Source organism: Mixophyes fleayi, chromosome 6 (assembly GCF_038048845.1).
Source record: "Mixophyes fleayi isolate aMixFle1 chromosome 6, aMixFle1.hap1, whole genome shotgun sequence".
Classification (NCBI taxonomy): Eukaryota; Metazoa; Chordata; class Amphibia; order Anura; family Limnodynastidae; genus Mixophyes; species Mixophyes fleayi.
The window spans coordinates 8,284,718-8,307,712 of record NC_134407.1 but is presented as its reverse complement, the minus strand read 5'-3'; the positions used below and the strand labels follow the sequence as shown (position 1 = coordinate 8,307,712).

Below are 22,995 nucleotides of genomic sequence, written 5' to 3'. Positions count from 1 at the left end.
GTGAATAGGGTTGAATAGATAAGCGACAAAGTGGGAGGTGATACAGTGTGTTGGGAATTAATTTTCTTTGTCATCTTCATGGAGTCAAATGAGAAAAAGGTTCCAGAATGAGCATAAAAGGAAGTGTTACCGCTTAATGAAGAGGTTCTGTCCTAATATAACTAATATATACAACAAAAGCAAACTCATATGTCCATATGAAGATTTTACTTATCTTCGACTTGAGATGCCTCTCGACTGGAGAGCCAAAATGGGGGCAAGGAGGGGTGGGCAAGCAGTAAGTGCGTGTTCATGTAATTTCAACACAATTAGACATGGATGCATGCTCGAATGCTTCACTTAGGAGGCGTAATTTCCGACGGTGCTTGAGGTCTGGTGATACTACACACAATGATGATGGTGACGATCGGCAGAGCTATTTAGTCACCATTTACTCCTTGTGACTTTAGCATGTTCTACTAATACTGTCAAGTGGCATCTCTAGGTTATATCTACATTATCATGCAGCCTAAGTACACATACAAGTTGCATATGACATACATCTGGTGCACACGCTACTGTTTGGGAACTCGATGCATCTTCACATGCGTCCAACTCGACTTTTTGAAGTCAATATTATTTTATTACGTGTGTCTCTAGCTACATATGTTCTTAGCGCAAATGCGGCCATCTGTGAATGAGCCCCATATGTCTTACATTTTTCTGAACCTTGCATGTAATCCAGACCTAGTCACACTCGGTTTTATTCTCGGCTCTTCTCTGTTTAATGCTGCAGCAATGCGGAGGGACATTTTATATGTTTGCAGGAGAAATAATAAAGAATTTCTGCGCATGAATGTCAATATGAAATAATAAGTTCCCTCTTTTATTATTGTTAATGCACACGGGTTGTCAGGACCAGAGATTGCTTTTCCCCCTGGCACAATGTGTTCCAACTTGAGTGTAGATATGGGAAAAGAAATCTTTATTAATCGTAAAAATTATAGATTTGTTCCCTTGTCTCGCTATTGATTATTGCAGCCCCTTTATATTCCTGCAAAAGCCAAATGTTATTTTTTGGTGCTAAAATTGTTACTGTTTCTTTTTTATTTTTTTGCCTGTTTCCATAAATAAAGTGTCTTAGAATAAAGCAGGACTAGGAAGCTGGCAATATTGTGGGTATTAATCAGTCAGTTAAATAGTATTTCAGAACAAAATACAATCATAAGACGGTGAACTTTCTTATCGGACATGGTAATATTTCAAATGACTTCAATTAAATGTATATTATTACAGATAATTAAACAAATGTATATCTTTGTCTATGTTTGTTTTGATGTTCATGTTATATTTATTTTTATAATACATTGATAACCTGATATTTAATGAGTTAATCAATAAATATGTTATATTAGTCAAAGCTATACACAGGCCACACAGATAGAACATCATTATTCATGTAGGCAACAGGCATGTATATGTATATATATATATATATATATATATATATATATATATATATATATATATATATATATATATATATATTTGTTCCTTTGTTCACAGTGGCTTATTTGCACATTGTCTCTGGGGAATAGATTGAAAACTGTTTTTCTTCTCAATACTCCCATGAAGCTCTTTCTATAGCACTTCAACCACTGACCGGAAAATCCTATCCTGCACTGGGGAGTCTTAGTGAGGATGAAGTAGGCTTCTGTAGATGGAAATGACTTGTCGGTGTGAGCCTGTCACATCCAGCGGATAAAGCAGCGACTTAAAGATCTTCTATGCATTACCCAGAAGCTTTCTTAGCTGAATAAAATATTACGAAAGCCATACAATAGTAAAGTCAGTGGGACATACTATTATATGGCTTTTGAAAACCTCTATAAAGTGAACGCATTTTAATCCACAATTTATTTGGAAACCGCAATGTGGATAAAACCAGATAAATTATGAGATTCTTTCACCTGTCTAATTGTGAGTGTTATTAAATAGATTATATTCATTGTTACATCAAGAGATAACTAGATGTGAGATGGCAAAGAATGGATTAGTAATGCATCTTCTACAGATTCAGGCAGATATCACACAATAGTTAATTTTTTAGTTAATTTATTTTAATGAGACGATAGATAATACTAGAGATGTTCACTGACTGGTTTTGGTTTTGGATCTGGATTAACTTCGTGTTTTGGTTTTGGCAAAACCGCCCTTGCGTGTTTTGGTTTTGGTTTTGGATCCCTATTTTTTTCCCAAAATTCCTATTTTTTTTTTTGCTAAAATCACATATTTTTGCATTTTTCCCCCCTTCATTATTATTAACCTCAATAGCACTAATCTCAAGTCATTTGCAGAGATTTAGATCACAAAGTCTGCCAGACCTATTAATTATTTCTATTTCAGCAATGACAATTAGCAATGGAGCAATGGAGATCTCCTGAATGTCACTGGAGACTTTGAAGAACACTGCTACCCCTCCTCTTTCTTTTCTACCTATGACGCTGCCCAACTGCTCTACAGACTGTGAAGAACTGTGCTACCCCTTCTGTGTCCCTCTGTGAAATGGCGCTGGATCGTCATAGAGGGCGGTACTTATAGAATCCAAAGCTCGTGAGAGCCGAGATCCGACAACATAACAATGAAGTTTTGCCTCGTTTTAAATTCTGAGGGTGCGCAAAATAATCGAGCCGGCTCGACTCGGTACTCAGATCTGCTGAGTTCGGGTGTGTACGGTTCTCGGGAAAACGAGCCTGAGCATTTCTAGATAATACTAACATAAGATATAGCAGTATAACAATTCGGCTGAGTACACACTACAGTGTTTTTACCCAATTATCAGGCCAATCAAATGATAAACGACCTTTCTGCCTGATATCGCATTAGTGTGTACGCTCTAACTATTATCGTTCCAAAGCACATCGTATCGTTTCATTTAATTTTTAAACCGGACTAACAACTAAAAATCTCACTCAAAAATGTCGTACCAATCCTGCAGTGTGTACGTACTCAGGACCGGCAGTGTTCATAGATCTCTATGGAGGGTGCAGAGTCACCATCTTTTCAGCCGATGGTTATGACAGATGAAGAGCACAGATCTGATGATAAATGGTGTAAAACGTGTATAGTGTGTACACAGGAATCGGCTGCTTATCGGGAGTTTTTCTTTTTTGTTTTAATAGTTGGTAGAATCGTTAAGGATATCACATCGGGAGAAATTTTATGAAGTGTGTACCGGGCCTTACAGCTGCTGGTGGGGACAGTGTGTGGTGTTTGTAAGACAAAAGTATTATCAGCCACCAATATTAAAGCAGCCAATGGTGATTGGTATTTCAGTGCAGATACCGGTGTTAGAATGAGGAGAGACAGTGGAAGGTGGACAACAAAACATGAACTGGTCACTGTACAAATCTACGGTCCCGCTTGGACCAGTCAGTGAGAACAAAACACTGACATGGAATCAAGAAGGAAAAATGGAACTGGGTCAGCTCAATCAGTCTACTAGGGAAGTAGGACAATTCATAAAAATGGAAGACTATAACTGATTATATGAATATAATTTCCAATATGGCAATGTCCATGATTTGTCGTATTAAGAATAGCAAGTAGCATCCATATTGTTGTGTTAGTCAGTTTGGATCTGCGAGTAAGTGAATCTCTCAGGGGCAAACGCAGGATTTGTAGAGGGGGGTTTCCACACCACGCCGCCAGTGGGCGTGACCAGCATGCATGGGGAAGTGGCTATAATTTTAGACAGTGCTTGGCTGCTCTCCAACTCTTCCTATCCCTATAATATACATGAGCAATGCTGTGTGCACTACTGTCAGGTGCATGCTGCTCTCCCTTTTCAAGCAGAGCAGTGTCAAACAGGGTCAGGGTCAAGCCACCTCAATTGTACAGTGCCCCAAGCTTAGAGGGGGGTTTACAGGTACTAGGAAACCCCTCCTCGGTTTGCCTATGTCTCTATATAGTCTGTTTTGATTCATACTTTAGTCTAATTTCCTTGATCTCCAGTTTTCACCCCTTTCCTACACAAATTCTATTCTACTTCTGTCTTCACATTAAACTTTATTTCCTCCATTACGTTCCTCATTATCTGAGGCTACTCTTTCTGAGTACAGTAATTGGTTATTGATTAGTGAGTCACGTAACACAACTAGCAGCTGTGAGGACAAGGAGATCGCCCCTCCGCTTAGCACTCAAAGCACAAAAAGTACAGATCGCCGTATTCCACTTGACTTATACTGTCAAGTATAGTTTTAGTTTAGTGTTTAGTTTTAATATGTTCCTACTGAACAAATTCTAACCTGATGTAAATAACGTCTTTCTCAAGGTTAAAAATAAAATTGTTTTGTTTTCAGTATTATTAAAGATTAATGACAGATATAAGATCACAAAATTCTAGAGAAAACCAGCTGCACAATTCCGCCCCCCCTTCTCTATCTGCTACTTCCTGCTGTGTCATCGTGGACACAATACAAATTAATAAGCGATTGTTCTTTGTTATCAGACAGTTTCAAATTTCAAAGTTGCCCGCGGTGTCAATCAGACTCCAAGGAGCGGCTTACTGAAGTCGTACTATTACATTAGTTGGCCCACACACTCTTTTATAGAAATGGGGGGTAACTTGCAATTGTGCCCGGCTAGTTAATAATGCTGCGAGAGCCAGGAGAGACTAAGCTAGATAGAGAGAAAAATATAATATTTAGAGTAATATTTGGCCTAAGGTTAAAACTTGGGGTCTGTACAGATTGGGGACGTGATCTAATGTCATGGCCAGTAAAGTGTTGCGGAGTGTGCTAGCCCTATATATATATATATATATATATATATATATTTTTTTTTTATTATATTATTTTTATAATTATTATTATAATCAGAAAGGTAGGATTAAGGGATATATTTACTATACTGTGGGTTTGAAAAAGTGGAGATGTTGCCTACAGCAACCAATCAGATTCTAACTATCATTTATTTAGTACATTCTACAAAATGACAGCTAGAATCTGATTGGTTGCTATAGGCAACATCTCCACTTTTTCAAACCCCCTGTTTAGTAAATATACCCCTAGGACTGTTGGGATAAGCTTTATTTCTATTATTCAAAACCTGTAAAGAAAGAGACTTGAAAGAGGGGTCAGCGCTCCTGAAACCCAGGTATGCTTACACATATTTGTCTATGTCACATATATTTCCCCTGATAAATTTAAGGAAGTACACAAAAAAAGTGCTGAAAACTGAAACATAACGCACCCCTTGCAATAATGAGCTAAATAATACATATGACATAACAGAAGAGTTTGCACTGAATTTGCTCAGCATGACGTTTATCACAAATTGATGTTGGTGACATTATGAAGAGTTCTTCAAATGTCTGTAATTTCACAGGTCTGTGTTTGGCTTGCGGTTTCCTAGGTAACAGAAATAATCTGGACATATTGCTACGTTGAAACTGGGACCAATTGTCACACTGTAACTTTAGACTGTGAAATACAGAGTAGAAGACAATAGAATATGAGGGCGCTCAGCCCATCTACTGTGCATAATTACCCCCATGTGTCCATCCACATCTTACATAAAATCACACCCCTGTTCTGTTTGGGTGAAATGCCCCTATAAATATGCTCTGTGCAACCTTTAGCATGGTATAAACCGTACCAATGATGAGAGTCCTTTCTAATAGCACGTTAGGTCCACCAAGGCAACTTTGTACCCCCTCCACTCTCCACCATATGAAGCTCAATTCTCTCGTTCCACAGCAGAGCTTTTCATTTTTGCATGTGGATGAAACACTTGAACTGCAGCACAGTGGTTAGCATTGCTGCCTCACGGGGTAGGGGCTACAGGTTTGATTCCAACCAGGGCCCTATCCGTTTGGAGTTTGTATGTTCTCCCCATGTTTGCGTGGGTTTCCTCCGGGTGATTCCTCCGACAAAACTGGTAGGTTAACTGGCTGCTTGCAGAAAATGGACCCTAGCTTCATCCTCATCATCATCATCACCATTTATTTATATAGCGCCACTGATTCCGCAGCGCTGTACAGAGAACTCATTCACATCAGTCCCTGCCCCATTGGAGCTTACAGTCTAAATTCCTTAACACACACACACACACAGGCACACACAGACACAGACTAGGGTCAATTTTGATAGCAGCCAATTAACCTACCAGTATTCTTTTGGAGTGTGGGAGGAAACCGGAGCCCCCGGAGGAAACCCACGCAAACACGGGGAGAACATACAAACTCCACACAGATAAGGCCATGGTCAGGAAATGAACGCATGATCCCAGCGCTGTGAGGCAGAAGTGGTAACCACTGAGCCACCGTGCTAGTATGTGTGTGATAAGTGATTATGGGGATGCTATATAAATATATAATAATAGTTAAACACAAGGCGCTATAGTGCCCAAACTTTACCAACTCCTGCAGTCTCTGCCACCTTGACACGCCAATCAGTGACCCCCCTGTTCTAACGTGTGCACTTATGCATGTGACATGACAAGTCAGTAAATGTAGTAGATAAAATGAAAATCGATTTATCGCTATATCACCCCCACCTCCTCTAGCTGCAGCACAAAGGTGACGTTATGCGCCTGTTCTGCCGTTAACTTCCCGTCCAACGTGGTGATGCGGAGGCCGCGGGGCGCTTTCCCGGGACACTGCTGGGGTTTGGCTGTGTACTGTTCCCTTACTCCGTCCGTGCAGTTGTTAGACACAACCTTCCTGTAACTGAAACAATGTAACAAGATATATTAGCATCAAAGCGACAATAAGAATCACGTTGTAAATATGAACCTCACAGAAAAGTGTCACTTTTACATTTTCTGTCTTGGTTGTCTTGATCTAGTGATGTCATAGGGGGGTTATAAAAATATCATTTGGAGATTTGTGTTCAGAATAAAAGAAGAATTTCAATTGAAAATATTTTAATCTCTGCTGCAAAACATTTATAATACCATAGAGTATCTTTCAGTAAAGGCCCTGGATCGTCTCTTTTTTATGTAATGTGTTTGACTCCTGGTTTTCAGTGCTGTGGTCTCTGTAGAGTTTTAAATGCTAAGAGGAAAACATCTATTGTACACTGATGAGCTTGTAACAGGGTGAAACAGTCTGTCAGTGGAAGAACTACAGCATCATAGTGGGTGCTGCATCTATGGGGCCCCGGGATGACAGGGGCCCCTAGATATCTGCACAGCATTCAATGTCAATAGTTCTGCCCCTACCTGTGCCCTCTGTCATCTTGGCGTCAACCCAAACTACACAAATCTATTTCCCCCCCAAAACTCACTTAAATATAATTTTCTTTCTCTGACTGTTCCTGTCTATAGTCAAGACTAGTTCACCATTTCTACATAATATTTTATTTGAAATTGTGTATAACATGCATATGATTAAATATAGATACATGTATACTATGCATTATTATATTTTTTATAGATAACCTTTAACTAAACCATTTTTTAATACAGGAGTAAATATCTCTATGTAGCAAATCTGAAAATGTTATACCGGCATCTTGCTGTCACTTTTCATTTTCAGCAGATAAGAGGTAGCTGTATTGGTGCCCAGATGCACTAATTTCCCAGGTGGCAATTGCTTTATGGGTACAGAGTCTAAAAATAGCAAGACAATTGCTTACCATGGTTATGGCTCACAATGGGATTTCCGCCACAGTGAGGAGTAAATCCAACTAGAATTTTGAACTTTGGCGAAAACCATGTGGCACTGCAGGGTGGGGATGGACGGGGGGGGGGGCAATTGAATCATATGTGGACAGATGTAGAGTTGGAAATGGTGGGGGCGTTATAGTTCAACTCTAAATTGCAAATTGGAAATTAAGCTGTCCAGTATTTGTGCACTAAATGCAAAAGCAGCCGGGATATAGGCTAAGAAGAGAATTCAGGGTAAAGGCTGACAAAAATGGAATTTCTACTGGAGGAGCCTGCTTATGTTCAAGCAGTTGCCTGTCCAGCAACTGCTGTAGCATTCTTCACCATAAGCAATTGATCGTATACCAGTTGTATTATTGTTGTAGTATGGTTGTCTACAGATTTTGCAGCAGAGATCAATAAGATGTAGAAGCCTGAATGCTGTGCCATGCTCTTGTAGATATACAGTCAGTAATTATCTAAAAAGACCATATTGTGACAATATGTAAAAGTGCACAAATGCAGATGAGGGTGTTACTTACCCAGTGCTGTTCAGGTAACTCTGCCCAAGACTGCAATCTTTTGACAAAGATGACGGGTTATACCAGAAAGCGGGCAGACACTGACCATTGCTATAACGTTCATACCCATAATCACTAGAAAAAGAGGGCATAAGAGCAATTAACACATGATGCATGACTGGAGTATATGTCAGTACAGAGCTAAGGTCCAAGACATCGGGGGATAAATGTATCAAGCTGAGAGTTTTCCGGCGGTTTGAAAAAGTGGAGATGTTGCCTCTAACAACCAATCAGATTCTAACTGTCATTTTGTAGAATGTACTAAATAAATGATAACTGGAATCTGATTGGTTTTCCAAACCCACTGGAAAACTCTCAGCTTGATACATTTACACCCAAGAAGCAAGAAGAAAATTAAAACTTAGGACTTTACATAAAAACACCTAATTCCACTGAAAACTTTCAATTTGGGAAACTTATCACTTCTTTTTCTTTTTAATTAAAACAATTTTAGAGCTCATCATCATTAGTAAAGCATGTATATGGTAAAAGCTATATTGCACGTCTTACTTTTACTGCAAATGCATATTGATTTATATTTATAAAAATGACATACGTTACCAGACAGGGCAGGGGATCAGCACCCCTAGTGGTAAATTACAATGAAACTTACAGAATACTAGCTTGCCAAAATGATAGCATTTGATAAAAGCATTTCTGGCTTTTAGCATCAATAAAGTTTCAGTTTAATGTCCCTTTAAACTGCCAGCACACTTCAGCTCCAAAAGTCATGGATAAAAACTGCAACAAAAGTTTGAAACTTTTCCTTTAAATTGAGAATTTGTGTGAATCAGAGCATTTCTCAGTGCCGCAGTCTGCAGTAATAGCATTTATCGCCAAAATGACTAAACCGAGAATCCCTCTCTCACAGTAAAACTCAGCCCGGGGGGAATTAATAATGTCATTGTAACGCTGAGTTTTACTGGTAACTGTCTGCAAACTGCTGAAGGGATTATAATAACGCAATATTTTATTTCTCAAATTATATTCACCAGGAGATATTGGAGCATAAAGGATACCTTTAATTCGATGTTTATTTAATACACTCCAAATGAAACAACAGAGCAGCGAGAACAAAACTGCATTATGTCAAAACATGTGTCTTTGTTTTAAAGTTGTGTTTTCTTTTCCTGATTTTGAAAATGTTCCATAACTCCAGACGTCCGGTCATTTTTTTCTTAATGTAATATGATTTCAATTATAAAATATCATCTCTTAGACCCGTAATTCAAAAGTATAAATATTGTTTCTAGAAATGTATTCAGTAGCAGTCAGTTTACTCGGAACCAATGACGTCACTGACAGGCGGTGGAACGCGGCATGTGCTGGACCAAAATTTAGCGCATTTGCTCCAACACGCCCCCTCCTTTTCCCATTCCGTGCCTCCAATCGCGCAAGCGGCCGTAAGAGCAAGATGCGACTTAGGGGCTCATGCTTAGTTGAATTGCGTTTTTGGCGTATAATACGCTTTTTTTCCTCCGGGGCAAGCGCACAGAGCGCTAGTTCAGAACTTAGCGGTTTGTGCAAAAGTGCATTAGAATCCAAAAATGCCAAATTGCGTCCAATTCTAACGTGCGTAAGTGCTGAATGCATTTTAATTTCTTTGTTATGCGATATCCAGGATACAGTGACACATCGGATTCCTCCCTATCCCACAAACTGTCATTAGCGTCTACGCCTTTGTACATTTTATGGGGTGACGGCTCTTTACACGTGGGTACGGCTATCAGCCCTCATACAAGACCCTTTTGTATTTTAATTAATACTTGGCACATCCATCAGTTTAATGTTACATCTGGCATTCAGACGGCAGGGAAGCTCCTTTGCTACAGCCTGATTTAAAAGGAAATTCATTAACAGAGAGGGATGGAATATTACTAGACGCTGTGTCTCAGAAGGATTTATTGATGTTCATGTTGAAACTGATGTACTTGTTTTAAACATCCGGCTCAGTATTGTAAAGATTTATACTTCATCCGAGCTGGAGAGTATTTGATCGCTGCCCAACAACATGAAACTAAAATACTGGGACAAATTAATGTGAAATATGGTAGAGTCAGACTGTTTCTCAGCAAAGATATATAAAGGCACAAACTACAGAGCTCACATCATAAATATTCCCCAATTTAGACCCAGTGACATTTTTATCCAACATCCTCTTGTCTCTCCTTTAGTTAAAGTTCCATTACGATCTAACCGCTAATTTTTATTCATCTGCTTCTACCCCCTCCCCAGAGAACTGGGGGCGGCCATTTTTACGGAGGATCCTCTGTGCCTGTAATATAGAACCGGGAGACCACTTAAGTTTGCTGCTTTAAAATGACTGAAGAGTGGAGATGTGAGGACCAATCAGAAGCCACAATCTCTGTGACTGCGGCTTGTGATTGGTCATTCCGCACGTATGCCCCACCTCTTCAGTGCAGCACAGACACTGTGGCTCAATGTAGCCATTCTTCCTGTGGCTCCTGTACTGTCCTTATTGTGCTGCCCATTATATTTTTTTGCAGTTTTCTTATTATTTTTAGATTACTTCTCTATTTTTCATGCATATATTTCTATCATTGGGTGGAGTACTTTCTATTACTATAAGACACAGAGTGTCTCTTATCGCAGCAGCATCCAGTGCAGAGCACAGACCTGTGTCATATCCATAGGCAACAAGCATAAGCAATTATGCATGATGATATAAAAATATGCATGAAAAAGACAGAAAAATCAATATAGTTACCAAAACTTGTGGGAAGTGATGTACAAGCCAATGAATGTGAGGATGCATATAATAGGATATGTTATTACCGCATCCATTTGTCAGTCTCCAAAACCTGATGAGAGATTGTGTGTGCAGATGGAGCAGAATTAATTGCACACTATACAGTGAAATAATTCTTATATCACAGAATGGATTTGGCTTCTTCATTGTTCTTCAATGGAAAATGTGTGATATTGATTTAAATAATCAGTGAACTGTGGAGAATAATGACAGTCAAGCGCTACACTAAAGGCTTCTCCACCTCTACACAGCCATTTGTTTATGCATAGATAATATAAATATAAGATTCTAGATCTTTTACAGTCTTTGTTTGTTTTAAAGTCCAGGAAGATATTTATCCAAGAAATGTGTCTGTTTTTGATGTATGTATATGACCTATGACATATCTGTAGCAATGCCTTCCGCGGATCTCATTTTAACCGTTTAATGGTTTTGTATGTCCTCGGAATTCAGCCCTGGTGGGGAAAGTGTAACCTACAGCGGCAGCTAATTCTACATACAGCATTTCAGGCAATGAACTTTATTTACGACCCATTGCCAGCACTGAAGAGTAACTATCATTGCTGTGTGAGTGTGTGTACACAGCTGGAGAAACTAGTGTTAGAATCCAACCTACAAACACCTGCAGAGAAGGTAACACAGGATGTACTGAGTCTGTTACCTAGATAACGAAAGGAAACAACGTTACTCCACAGAAGGGCAGACAGTGCTCTATCTTCCAAACTGAAGCTGGTGTCACGTTGTATTGGAAAATATGAAGGTTTTGGGCAGAACAGATTTAGCGCAAACCACTGGGAAAATGTTATGTAAACGATAAGGATTATTCTCTCCATGGATTGGATTGTTACATAAATTAAGTCTATTTTTTCCAAAAAAAAACTGTTATGGTATATTGGACAGGGGTTACAGATATACTTCCCAACATGTTTCCATTCAAACCCTGCCACTAAAATTTGTGAGGTTTGTGCAGGAGCACCAATCACTAGCTATTTGGGGGTAAAAGGTAAAAAAGTTACCTGACCCCTGTGCTACGATATCCCGATCAAAGATTCTTTCCTTGAGAGATATAGGTTGCCGCTACCTCCCTAAATCTTTAACAGGCATTGTACCTGCTTTGCAGTTCCCTGTATTCATTGAATGAGGGGGTGAATTGCTGACTGCCTATTAGTTACTAACTCTCGGGGTTTGAGCAAGTTATTGCTGTTAAATATCCATCTAACGGAGTCTCAGCATTAGTCCAAAATGTTCACATAAACTATTACCACAGAGGAGGAGAGACACAAACAACTAATGCAGATGCGCGTTTCGCTGAAATTTGCTTTTTCCAGGCATCAATTAAGCAATGGAATAAGACTGTAGTGGACTAAACTTATGACAGTTTATTTTGTTTCTTTCTTCTATGCTCAGAATACTTGTGCCCTGTGGTTTTTGTATATTTGTTAAACTTATCTTAGTTGTATTTCTAATCTGTCAGACGAAGGGACCTTAGACCTTCGAAAGCGTGTACTGGCTTCCTCTATAAATAGCTATCAAAGTTATCACTTTTGAATTATTTTTTAATTTTTTCCCGATTCTTAAAAAAGCTCAAAAGTAAGGTGGGGGGAGTGGGGCTTATGATGCGAATCACGCGACATCTTGGCCTCAATCCCTGCTGTAATTGGTCCAGAAAATTGATTGAGGTTAAGGAGGTGGGGCCAAATGATACAACCCGCCGGACCCCACCTGCAACACGCCCCCCGATCTCCCGGAGCACTAATTGCCATTGTTGGCAAGTATGATTTTTAGATATCCTTATTACTTTCATACTTATATATGGTCATTTGTGAATGTGTTATAATGCTGCTAGCCATTATACATTATCTATACTCACCACTCAAAGTCAGCCTCAGTGCAGACGCAAGGCTCGGATGACATAGCGCCGGCGTATTTTCCCTGCACGCACTTCCTCTCCGATCTCCTCTTCTGATAGGTTCTCTTGGCCCCCATAATACACGCTTCTCCCTGCAATGAGATATTATAATGTTTTATTCTATTTCATATATCCCAAATGTATTGTATTAAAAATTATTTGAAGGTAGAAGTTATTTTGAATTGATTATGTGCATCATCCAAGAAATATGGTGGACAAGCTTATTTCTGTGTCCATTAGAGTATAGGTGAGTCCAGTGGCAAGGCCCAGGTGCATAAGTAGCATGAAACTTCATATTTGCTCCTCTATAAAACCAGCGGCACCGAAGCACCTACTAAAAACTTTACAAATATTGTCCTCACTCTGCCCAACTTCTCTCTTCGGCTTGTTCCAACTTCTGCTTCACAAATCCATGGCAGAAAACTAGGTGCACCCGCTCAACCCCTTTTTACGCTTCATATACGACATTTCAGCATCTTCAAACAACATTAAATAATATCACATTTAATTTCTTTTTTAATAAATTTACTGTCCATCTTTTTATTCGGCTGTTTGGTGATAGGATAAGTTATTATGCTGATTTTGCTTACCTGTTAAGTCCTGGCCATTTTATTGCTAGGACTCTCTGACCCAGGTCACCACTTTTCAGCCAGTGTATGCCGCAACACCGGCTGACTTGATGGTAAATTGTATCAACGGAAAGGCCAGGACAATGGACGTTGTAACTTGCCATATCTCAAAACTGCTGTATTCTAAATACAAATCGTAACTCACAAAATAATTTCAAATGCTGGTACATGTTAAAAGTAATTTGGGCGGACATACCCTTTAGAAAACACTGAACTTTTTTTTAGAATTAAGCCACCAAGCGACTCAGGTCGTTCCTGATGAAGCAGCAATGTCCTTGTTTTTAAACTCAGACATTTGTCAAATGAGATAATTGGATAGAACCTGAGTTATTGTCACACAAGAATATTTTTTTGTATATTTATTCACTGGCGGCCACCGATCTCTTACGAAGGGAACAACAACTCACAATGTCACCAGGCTGGCAATAATGGACTGTGCAATGATCCAATAATTCTGTTTGTATCCAATTTATCACTCAAATTATTTGTTCTGCCTTTGAAATTGCTGTGATCTTTGTATAAGGCTGATTGGCTCACTGTAATCGCTTGGCTATGGAAAGATGCTACTTAAAAGCAAAAAAAAAAAAATTCTGCCCACTCGCTTGTTTGTCTGGCCTTTTAAACTTGTAAATAAGTTTTCAGTAGCTTAAGGTTAACAAGACAGGCAAGTCTAGCATTGCCCGAGCCCCCGGTGAGCTACATGCAACTGCTCATGTAAAAGTTTCCTATTAAAAGTCTTCAAAATGTGACACGAAACCACTTTGTTATTTATAAGACACGGCTCCAATCCATCACTGCCAGGCTCGACAATATTCGCTCTGACGCTAGCCTCTAGCAGCTGCCAACTCGCAATCAAACGCTGACAAGTTCTGCTCTTCTTAAACATGTTCATGTCAGCGATTGCTGCAGCAAACACAAAGCAGAAAGAGGACACAAGCAGAAAATTATTCTCCCCCAGCTTCCGTGCATAGAGAGAAATGATAATAATCGGAATGAACTCTATGAGCCTTTATATATCTAGTCGGACCGAGATGCCGGGTGAGACAAGGAATTTTGGATAATCAACTGTAATGATCGCTCTACAAACTTTCCCGACATCCTACCGACACTCACACATACTAGGGAACATTAAATATATATATATATATATATATATATATATATATATATATATATATATATATATATATATAGCACTTGGTAGAATAAAGCTGAGAGTGGAGGTGAGTGGAATTTTCAAAACTGATCCACGAAATGTTCCCCTGATTCTGAATTTGGCCATGAAATTTTGGACAGTCCTCCGAATTTGGCCTTAAGCCACACTAATTGTAGACTATATATTCAACGATATAGGAATGTCATTCTGCCCATACAGCGGAGAATGACATTCCACGGTATCACAAAGCAGAGGCGGAACGTGAATACTGCAAAAAAATTTAACTAACACACATTTTTGCTACGTGCTCTCTCATCTCCTCTGTAGCGCCCACTGTACTAGAAGCAGTCTGGACCCTCTAATTGCAGGACCCCCATAGTGTCATCTCTAACACCTTAGTTACATCTATTCTAGTTCAATATGTTGGTTGATGTAATTTCCTAGCTGCAGTCCCCCAGGATACTGTGCTAACCCCATAACTGTAACGGAAGCCCCCTGCTGTGCCTCTAATCATGTTCTTTAATCCTCTGTTTCCTCTGAGAATTCTCGCTTAGGGCTGTTATTCTTCATAATGATATATTTGCATTTTTTCCCAGTATTCTTCATACTAAGCGACACTTCTTCTTCCCAGGAGCTTTAGTAGAAACTCTGGGATCATTAAGGATTCTAGTTAGATTGGCTGGGTAATATAGAAGACAGAAATTATTATGTTATTAGATTATTAGCATTACTCATTGCTGGACAACCCTGATTGGTAGGATTGTTCATTGTAGTTCTAGCCAAGGGTAATATTTTGCTATGAAGAATAACGGGTCTCATATATTATATACTTTATCTGACATAAGGGGGTATATTTATCCGATGGCCTTTGTCTTTAATAAAATTGCTATTTTAAAAAATGACGTCAAAGTGCAAAGAATCAGAGCCGCCGCTTAGTAAATATACCCTTAAGTGTCATTTGTTAACTGCCCAAATGTAAAACAGTAGCACTGCCTGATTTGAGGAGGAATTGCATCGATTTGGGGACCAAGCGTTTCAATGTTGCACCCAACTCTATATCGGGCCCTAAGTGAAACGTTAAAGCAAATTTTAAGTTCCTAAATCTGGGTACACATCTATACAGTTATTAGGCAGATTACACTATTCATGACCGTCTGTTCAGATATTGCAAGAGTGTGTTACTCCTACGATCATGTTTTATCAACCCAAAACTCATGGCATCTGTTGATTTGGCTTTATAAACTTCCTAAAAATCACGATCAACGATGGAACGATGGGGTAATGTGGCAGTGTGTACGCACTCACCACCAGCAGTGTAGGCAGATATCTGTAGTGTGTACAGAGTCACCATCTTTTCAGCAGATGATTATGAGAGATGAAGAGAACAGATCAGAAGATAAATCGTGTAGGTGTGTACACATGAATCTGCATGATCATCGGGACTTTCAATTGTTGGTGAAATTGTTAGACATGCATCTGACGTAAGACTACATAGGTGTGTACCCAGGTTAAGACTATTGGTGTTTCATGGCCCCACAATCAGTTTGTGCCACCGATACATATAAAAGCTTCATAAACTGGAACATTTTCTTTAATTTTAAATAGTGTTGTTGTTATTTTTTACTAAAACTGTGTTGACATGTTGTTCTTTAATCAAATCTATCACTGACCAATTGTTGACCAAGCGCACAATAATAGGGACTTTTATTTTCCATAAAATGTACTAAACAATTTTTGTTGAAATCATTAATAAATGGAAGACTAAAATAAGAAAAGAAAAGCAGATAATGTCTCCAGCCCGGGTGGTACCTGAATCTAGTGCTTGACCAGCCAAGCAGATAGATTACAGAGGAGAGTGTTGTCTGGGAGGTAGAGTAGGATACTCAAATACCCGGCCATATAGGTATGACCCATATAATACTGACAGATTTGTAGGTAATAGATTGATCATAGACTAAGCATGGGATATTTAGCATAAACCAATGGTCCACGATGGTCCACGAATGCAGCCAGCAATTGAGGGAGCTCCCAAAGTACTTATAAAAGGGATATAGTGTTCAGTTTATTACATTTACTACGTGTCCTATTGACAATGTAACCACTTTATTTTAGCGAAAATTTGAACTCGTGAACATAGCAGGGAATGTTAATATTGACGAAAAGCGAAGCAGACACTGGTCAGAAGACGTGTCTGTACAGGTCCATACACTGACATTTTTTGTTGACTATCTGCATTAAAGCGCGTTAAGTTGGCTTTATCACCAGGTGCTGAATGCATTATATTAACATCCCTTACAAAGAATCAGGAGACGTGGCAAGTTACACGTGTTTGATGAGTTCTGAGGGAAGAAGTCGAAAGTCTATCCAGATCTTGTGAGTAGTTACCATATAGGTGAAATATGTACAATGTATAATTATTAATAACTAGACGTCATACCTGACTGTGAAGCTGCCAGGGAAGGTAGTCCTCCGGGTTACAACGTCTATCGAAAATCGACTTGTAATCCACCTTTACGAGCTGCCACTCTGACCGGTGACCAAAATGCCCAAAGACTCTGTAATGAAGGACAATAAAGCTGAGACGAAATGTTCTGGCACCAGAGGACACCTTACGTGCGCTATGTAAATAATCCCTGTAAGACGCCTTATGATACAAGTAGAAACGCTATCATTAAAGCAACAGGAATGTTGTTTCAAGAGAGAAAACAGAACATACTGATTACACTATTCTACGATGATGTTCCTTTAATAATATGTATATTACATGTCACTCCCAGAAGACTATGGGCCTGATTCATTAAGGAGAGTAACTGGTGATTCGTTGCGTATAATGCGCACACTCGCTCTGCGCGGGTTCAGAAACTAACCATACGCCACAGAAAGCAGCAATGTTCAATTCATCTTCAAGTACAAAGGACCCTTACTACAGCCTACAAACGGAACAGGGAGGGGACTGGGCGTATGCCCGTAGTCAATGTACAGTCAGGGCGTGCCAAGCTTGAGCGCACGCAGCAGCATCCGATATAATCTTTGGGCATCTCTCAGGTACGTGATTTTCTGTCGTATCACTTGCACCAGCTACAGGTCTAGTCTAAGTGTCGTCTAGATATCTAATTTATTTAATCCAAGTCATTTTATAAAGGGGTCACAAAGTAATTATTAATGGTCACAAAGAACCTGTTTGAGCTGCGACTGGTTTTTCTGGTGGACGTGGGACTGGTTTTGGCCAATCTTGAGGAGCAGTGTTTGGAAGGCGGTTTGTCTCGAATTAAAGCTATATAAACACCTGCAGCTAATTTAAGAATTTTAAGCTGCAGTCCTCACAGTCCTCATAGATAATATTCCTGGGACTGCTAGCTGGGGATGAAAGGGTGAAACCACCAAGCACCTTTTTCCCAAGAACAACAACCCATTCAAAATTACAGCTCATCTGTTACTGATCACAGTCCAAAATCTACATGTCCTACCCACGTTGTTAATGCATGGTCCACTTGAAAACCAAAAATTATTTTAATTTAAAAAAAAATTGAAATATGTTGTGGTAATATTACAATGTGATATATGAACACAGTTTTGGCATTTCTGAAGTGGTATAATTAATGTTACTATGTTCTATGTCCAGTTATAATATAATTTTAAATGCACTGACTACATACCATTGTTATACCTGCAGTTGGCATTGGGATCATCCTCTATGGCCATTACACCAACCCGTTCACAAATCAACGCAAGTTATTATTCAATACATCAAAAATGCACATGCTGATATGTGATTGGCCAAGTGCATTAAACATAGGGATCAATGAAACGGCAAGTCCCGCAATAATATGCATGTAGTCGCCATCACAGGCAAATTACATGGGAAACCTGGAAAAGGTATCAGAGTGGATCCTGGAGATTAAAGGTATTTTACATGAATGTTTAGTTGCATCTCACCTTAATCTCTTACACACACACCTGTCAAATTTCTGTATCAAACTTATAATGTCCCCAACGGCTCATGCCAAGAACTCATGCTACCCCTGACTGTACCAACGGGGTGCTTGTAATACCAAAGGATGTCTATAATAATAATATAGTATTAAAAAAAAATAGCTCTTGAGGGTACTTTGCAAATTAGTTTTAAATTGATTAAGATAAAATCGTCAAACATTAATGTTAAAAAATGAGGAATGTAGCTGAGCATTCAATTCCTAAACTACATGACAACTGTTGTTATAGTACATAGGGCCTAAGTCATTAAGGAAGTCAGGCAAAAAAATGGAGTAAGTTTTCTCCTGAACAAACCATGTCACGATGCAAGGGGTGCAAATTAGTTTATTATTTTGCACATAGATGAGATAAATACTGGCCATTTTTTCATGTAGCACACAAATACTTGATAGCTTTATTTGTATACTGAAATTTAAAGTTGATCTAGGGCATGCCTTACCCCAACTATACATCTGTCCCCACATTTTAAATGTACCTCCCCTCCAGTGCAACATGGTTTTGCCAAGGTGCAAAGTTACTCATTTTTTTTGCTACAACGCCCCTTAATGAATCAGACCCTATTTACATCAATCACCAGTGATCGGAATATAGGGTCAGGATTATCTTTAACCTTACGTCATAATTAATGTCTCTTCCCCCGGTTCTCCCAAAACCCCATCCACAAAGAGAGGGTTGGATGTGAAGGTGTATTTGCTCCATGATCTCCCTTCATCAAAACTCAGCCTGGAAAAGAGAAAAAGAGAGAAATACGATATGATTTGGACCCTTAATTCAGGTTCTGAAAGAACAAATACTTTACTTGGTAGCAAAACAAAATAACGCAGAAGAAACAAGTGTATAGTTCATAAAAATGTAATCGCGGGCTTGTGGAATTGGTGTTTTTAATTGCAAAAATTAATTTAATTAACTGGTGATGCTAACGGGCCCAAATAAATAAAAAATGCATTAAAAAATAAAACCTTACCGGACTTGTTATTGCGCTCTACTCAATTGCATATTATAATAAGGAATGATGTTATAATACAGGTGACATGAAATAAATGTATCAAGGGGTTGTATCCAATGATTTTATAAATGTTGGTATTTATTGGTAATCATTACCTGTATTATAAGATGTAACATGTAAGTGAATAAAGAGGTGAGCCAATAGACTGAAATTCGAATCTAATGAACATTTAGGACCTGATTTAATAAGGGAGGTAAAGCCAAAAAAAGGAGTAACTTTGCACCTGGGCAAAACCATGTTGCATTGGAGAGGGGGGGGGGGGGGTAAATTTAAAATGTGGGGATAGATTTATACTTGGGGTAGGGCACGTCCTGGATCAACTTTAAATTTCAGTGTAAAAATAAAGCTATTAAGTATTTGTGTGCTACATGAAAAAACAACTAATATTTAACTTAAATGCAAAATAATAAACTAATAAACTAATTTGCACCCCTTGCATTATAACATGGTTTGTCCAAGAGCAAATTTACTCATTTTATTTTTTGCTTTACTTTCCTTAATGAATCAGGCCTTTAGTGTACACACACATACACACTAGAGTTTCTCAACCTTGTAGCCGAGGATGTCTGTCAATATTCTTTAAATATTTAAAAGAAAAGCTGGCAGGAAAATGAACTTCTCCCTATGACATCGTCTGTCTATGGTTTTATCTTCAATAATGACCATTTCCCAGCTTCGTTATAGCTAAGTATTAAACATTGGTTTATTACATATATCCGTCCTTCGACACAAGGTGCTTAATATTACACCACAACACTTACAAGCCTCTGTGCAGCCAGCCCTGTACCTGCTTTCTCTGCAGATAAAAATATAAAAGTCTGAATGACATGATTGATGAGTTAAGGAAGGATTTTATTGGAAAAAGTTGACTGTTGACCCCCGAAAAGAGAGACTGCTTTTTTGCAGATCTCGCCCACACAGTTATAATACTCTTCAGGTGTCAAATATTTTTTTAAAAAAAGAATTCTCAGCAAGGCACGATTCAGTGCATCGTCTCAGCACCTTGGAGAAGCCGTTCTCTTATTATGTGAACATAATGGATGAGGTATTTGATTAGATTACACAGCGCACAGCAGCCCCCTGGGGGCTCCTCTTGTCTTCCTCCGAGAGCCGTATTTCTTTTCTTTTATGCCAGAAAGAATAAAAAAACCTAATAAGGGTTCTTTTCAAGCGTAAGTTTCCTGGCAAACGCGGCACAAAGCAGAATATCGCTGCTGCAGCTCAAACCTTGTACAGAATATCTCTTTCTGTTTAATGTGATTGACACTCTCCTTTGCCTACTCATCCTAAAAAGGTGATATTCCATTAACTTCCATACTGACTAATTAGAGGCTTGAAGCTTGAAGCGTACCTGCCAACTACACACAGTGGGAGCAGCCATTTTGGGGGTGAACAACTATATTTAGCTGATCAATTCAGTAAGAACTAGTGGGAGCCATTGAGGCATGAGGCACAAGGTGATATAAATGATAAGCTGCATTCTCTAGAACATTGGTGCGGCCCACCAAATAACGGCCTCCGCTGTGTACAGACGACGCTTTCAGGATCATAAATGGCAGATCCCTATGGAGATCATTATTCAGGTGCTGGAGATGTCGGAGAGATACATACATAGTATAATGGGGTCTTAAGATAAATAATTTGTATTTGACTAAAATGCAATATGTTCAACATCAGGTTACAGTTTTTTATGAAGACATTTTGCCATGAATTAACTCGTTTTTCCCTGATGTAAATGAACACTGAATGATACAGTTCCACTTTACAGGTAGATGCCTCTAATAACTTTTCTTACCAGTGACATAGTAATAGAGAGGACCCCAATATGCTGCATCTACGGCAGGAGAGGTACTAGGCCTATGTGCCGATGTCTTCACTGGTTCATGTGATACCTCCAGTACGTGGGACCCTTTCACTTCATCCTCTGTCTGGTAAGAAGTGGGGGCAAAAAATGAAGAATGGGGTACCCTGTGCACAAAACAAAGTGTGTGCAAAGAGGGGAGATAGATGTGTGCAAAGCAGGGGGGATCTCTGTGTGCATAGAGGGGGGATAGCTGTGTGCAAAACAGAAGGTGGTGTCTCTGTGTGCAAAGCAGAAGGTGGTTTCTCTGTGTTCAAAGATGGGAGATAGCTATCTGCAAAGCAGTGGGTGATGTCTCTATGTGAAAAGCAGAAGGTGGTGTCTCTGTGTACACAGATGGGACATAGATATGTGCAAAGCAACGGGTGGTGTCTCTGTGCACAAGGCAGAGGGTAGTATCTCTTTGTGCAATGAGGGGAGACAGCTGTAAGAATTGAGGAGTATTTGGACCACACTATTATGACCATTTCTTTGCATTCATTCATAGGACTGAACGACCCTGACTTCCATATTACATACGCACTGTCTGCGTATCAGGGTCATTCACTATTATGACCATTTCTCTATATTCAGAGAAGAACTTGTGGCCCTTTCACCAGCAACGTCCTAAGTGGGAGGAGCAAGGTAAGTCACATGCCTTGGACTAGCAGCGGGCAGAGGGGTGAGCCCTTTAAAATATATGTATTGTGCAAAGTATAATTTCCACTGCAAACAAAGCATGGCTGTCACTTAGGAGCGTCTCTATGTAAAGCATGGATCTCACCAAAGGATTATGGGAGAAAGTCAAAAACAATGACTCTGCATATAGAGTTTAGCTTTCCTAGTTAGCAACACCTTTGAAGAAGCTAAATAAAATGTTACAACAAAATTATAATAATACAATTATCTCATTACAAACATAAAAGTGGAAAAGAAAAAAAAAAAGATTACTCTGCATTTAACCCATCACTTCCTTGATTTTAATATAATTTTTTTCCCTGCACACAAGAGACGGTTAATTTAGATACGTTTTCTCCAGTCATTACCATAAATGCCGGATGGGAAGGGATGTGTGTTTCATAGCAACCAGGACCCCACCTTGATCCAGGTACAAGACGCTGTGTTCTTCTTCAAAGATCTGCAAGATACAGCGGCCTTCAGCAAAGATTTAAGACGAAAACAAGTGTGGAACATTGGCAGGCAGACTGTGCATCAAACAACTCTTGTTCTCCATACAGTTCAAAGTTACAACGCACATTGCTGCTATCACCATTTGTGTGATCCAGGCAAAAGAAACAACTTTGTGTTCGGATCTGCGGGAAGCCTACGGCAAAAGCCCCGTTTACCACTACAAACAAGCAGTGAACACTTCTCTACTCGGGAACTGCGAGATAGAACAGGGATCTCAGAGGTCTACGTTGATAATTAAGATCTAAAACTCACTATCTGCAGCACGGAACAGGGAGAGCAACTGAAGTCGCT

General features: G+C 39.2%; 1 protein-coding gene across 8 annotated transcripts in view; it reads right to left on the bottom strand.

Annotated features, from left to right (window-relative positions):
- The window catches only part of SORCS1 (sortilin related VPS10 domain containing receptor 1), a 459,666-nt gene that overhangs the window by 79,260 nt on the left and 357,411 nt on the right, over positions 1-22,995 (bottom strand). For all 8 annotated transcript variants that reach the window (XR_012693296.1, XM_075215731.1, XM_075215724.1 and 5 more), the window contains exons 13-18: positions 22,560-22,651; positions 19,283-19,390; positions 17,112-17,229; positions 12,851-12,981; positions 8,172-8,285; positions 6,538-6,709 (exon numbers count right to left, since the gene is read on the bottom strand). Coding sequence is in view for 7 of the 8 variants with exons in the window: in XM_075215731.1 (XP_075071832.1) it covers positions 6,538-6,709; positions 8,172-8,285; positions 12,851-12,981; positions 17,112-17,229; positions 19,283-19,390; positions 22,560-22,651 (735 nt within the window). In the remaining variant the exon portion in view is untranslated. The remainder of the gene's footprint in view (positions 1-6,537; positions 6,710-8,171; positions 8,286-12,850; positions 12,982-17,111; positions 17,230-19,282; positions 19,391-22,559; positions 22,652-22,995) is intronic.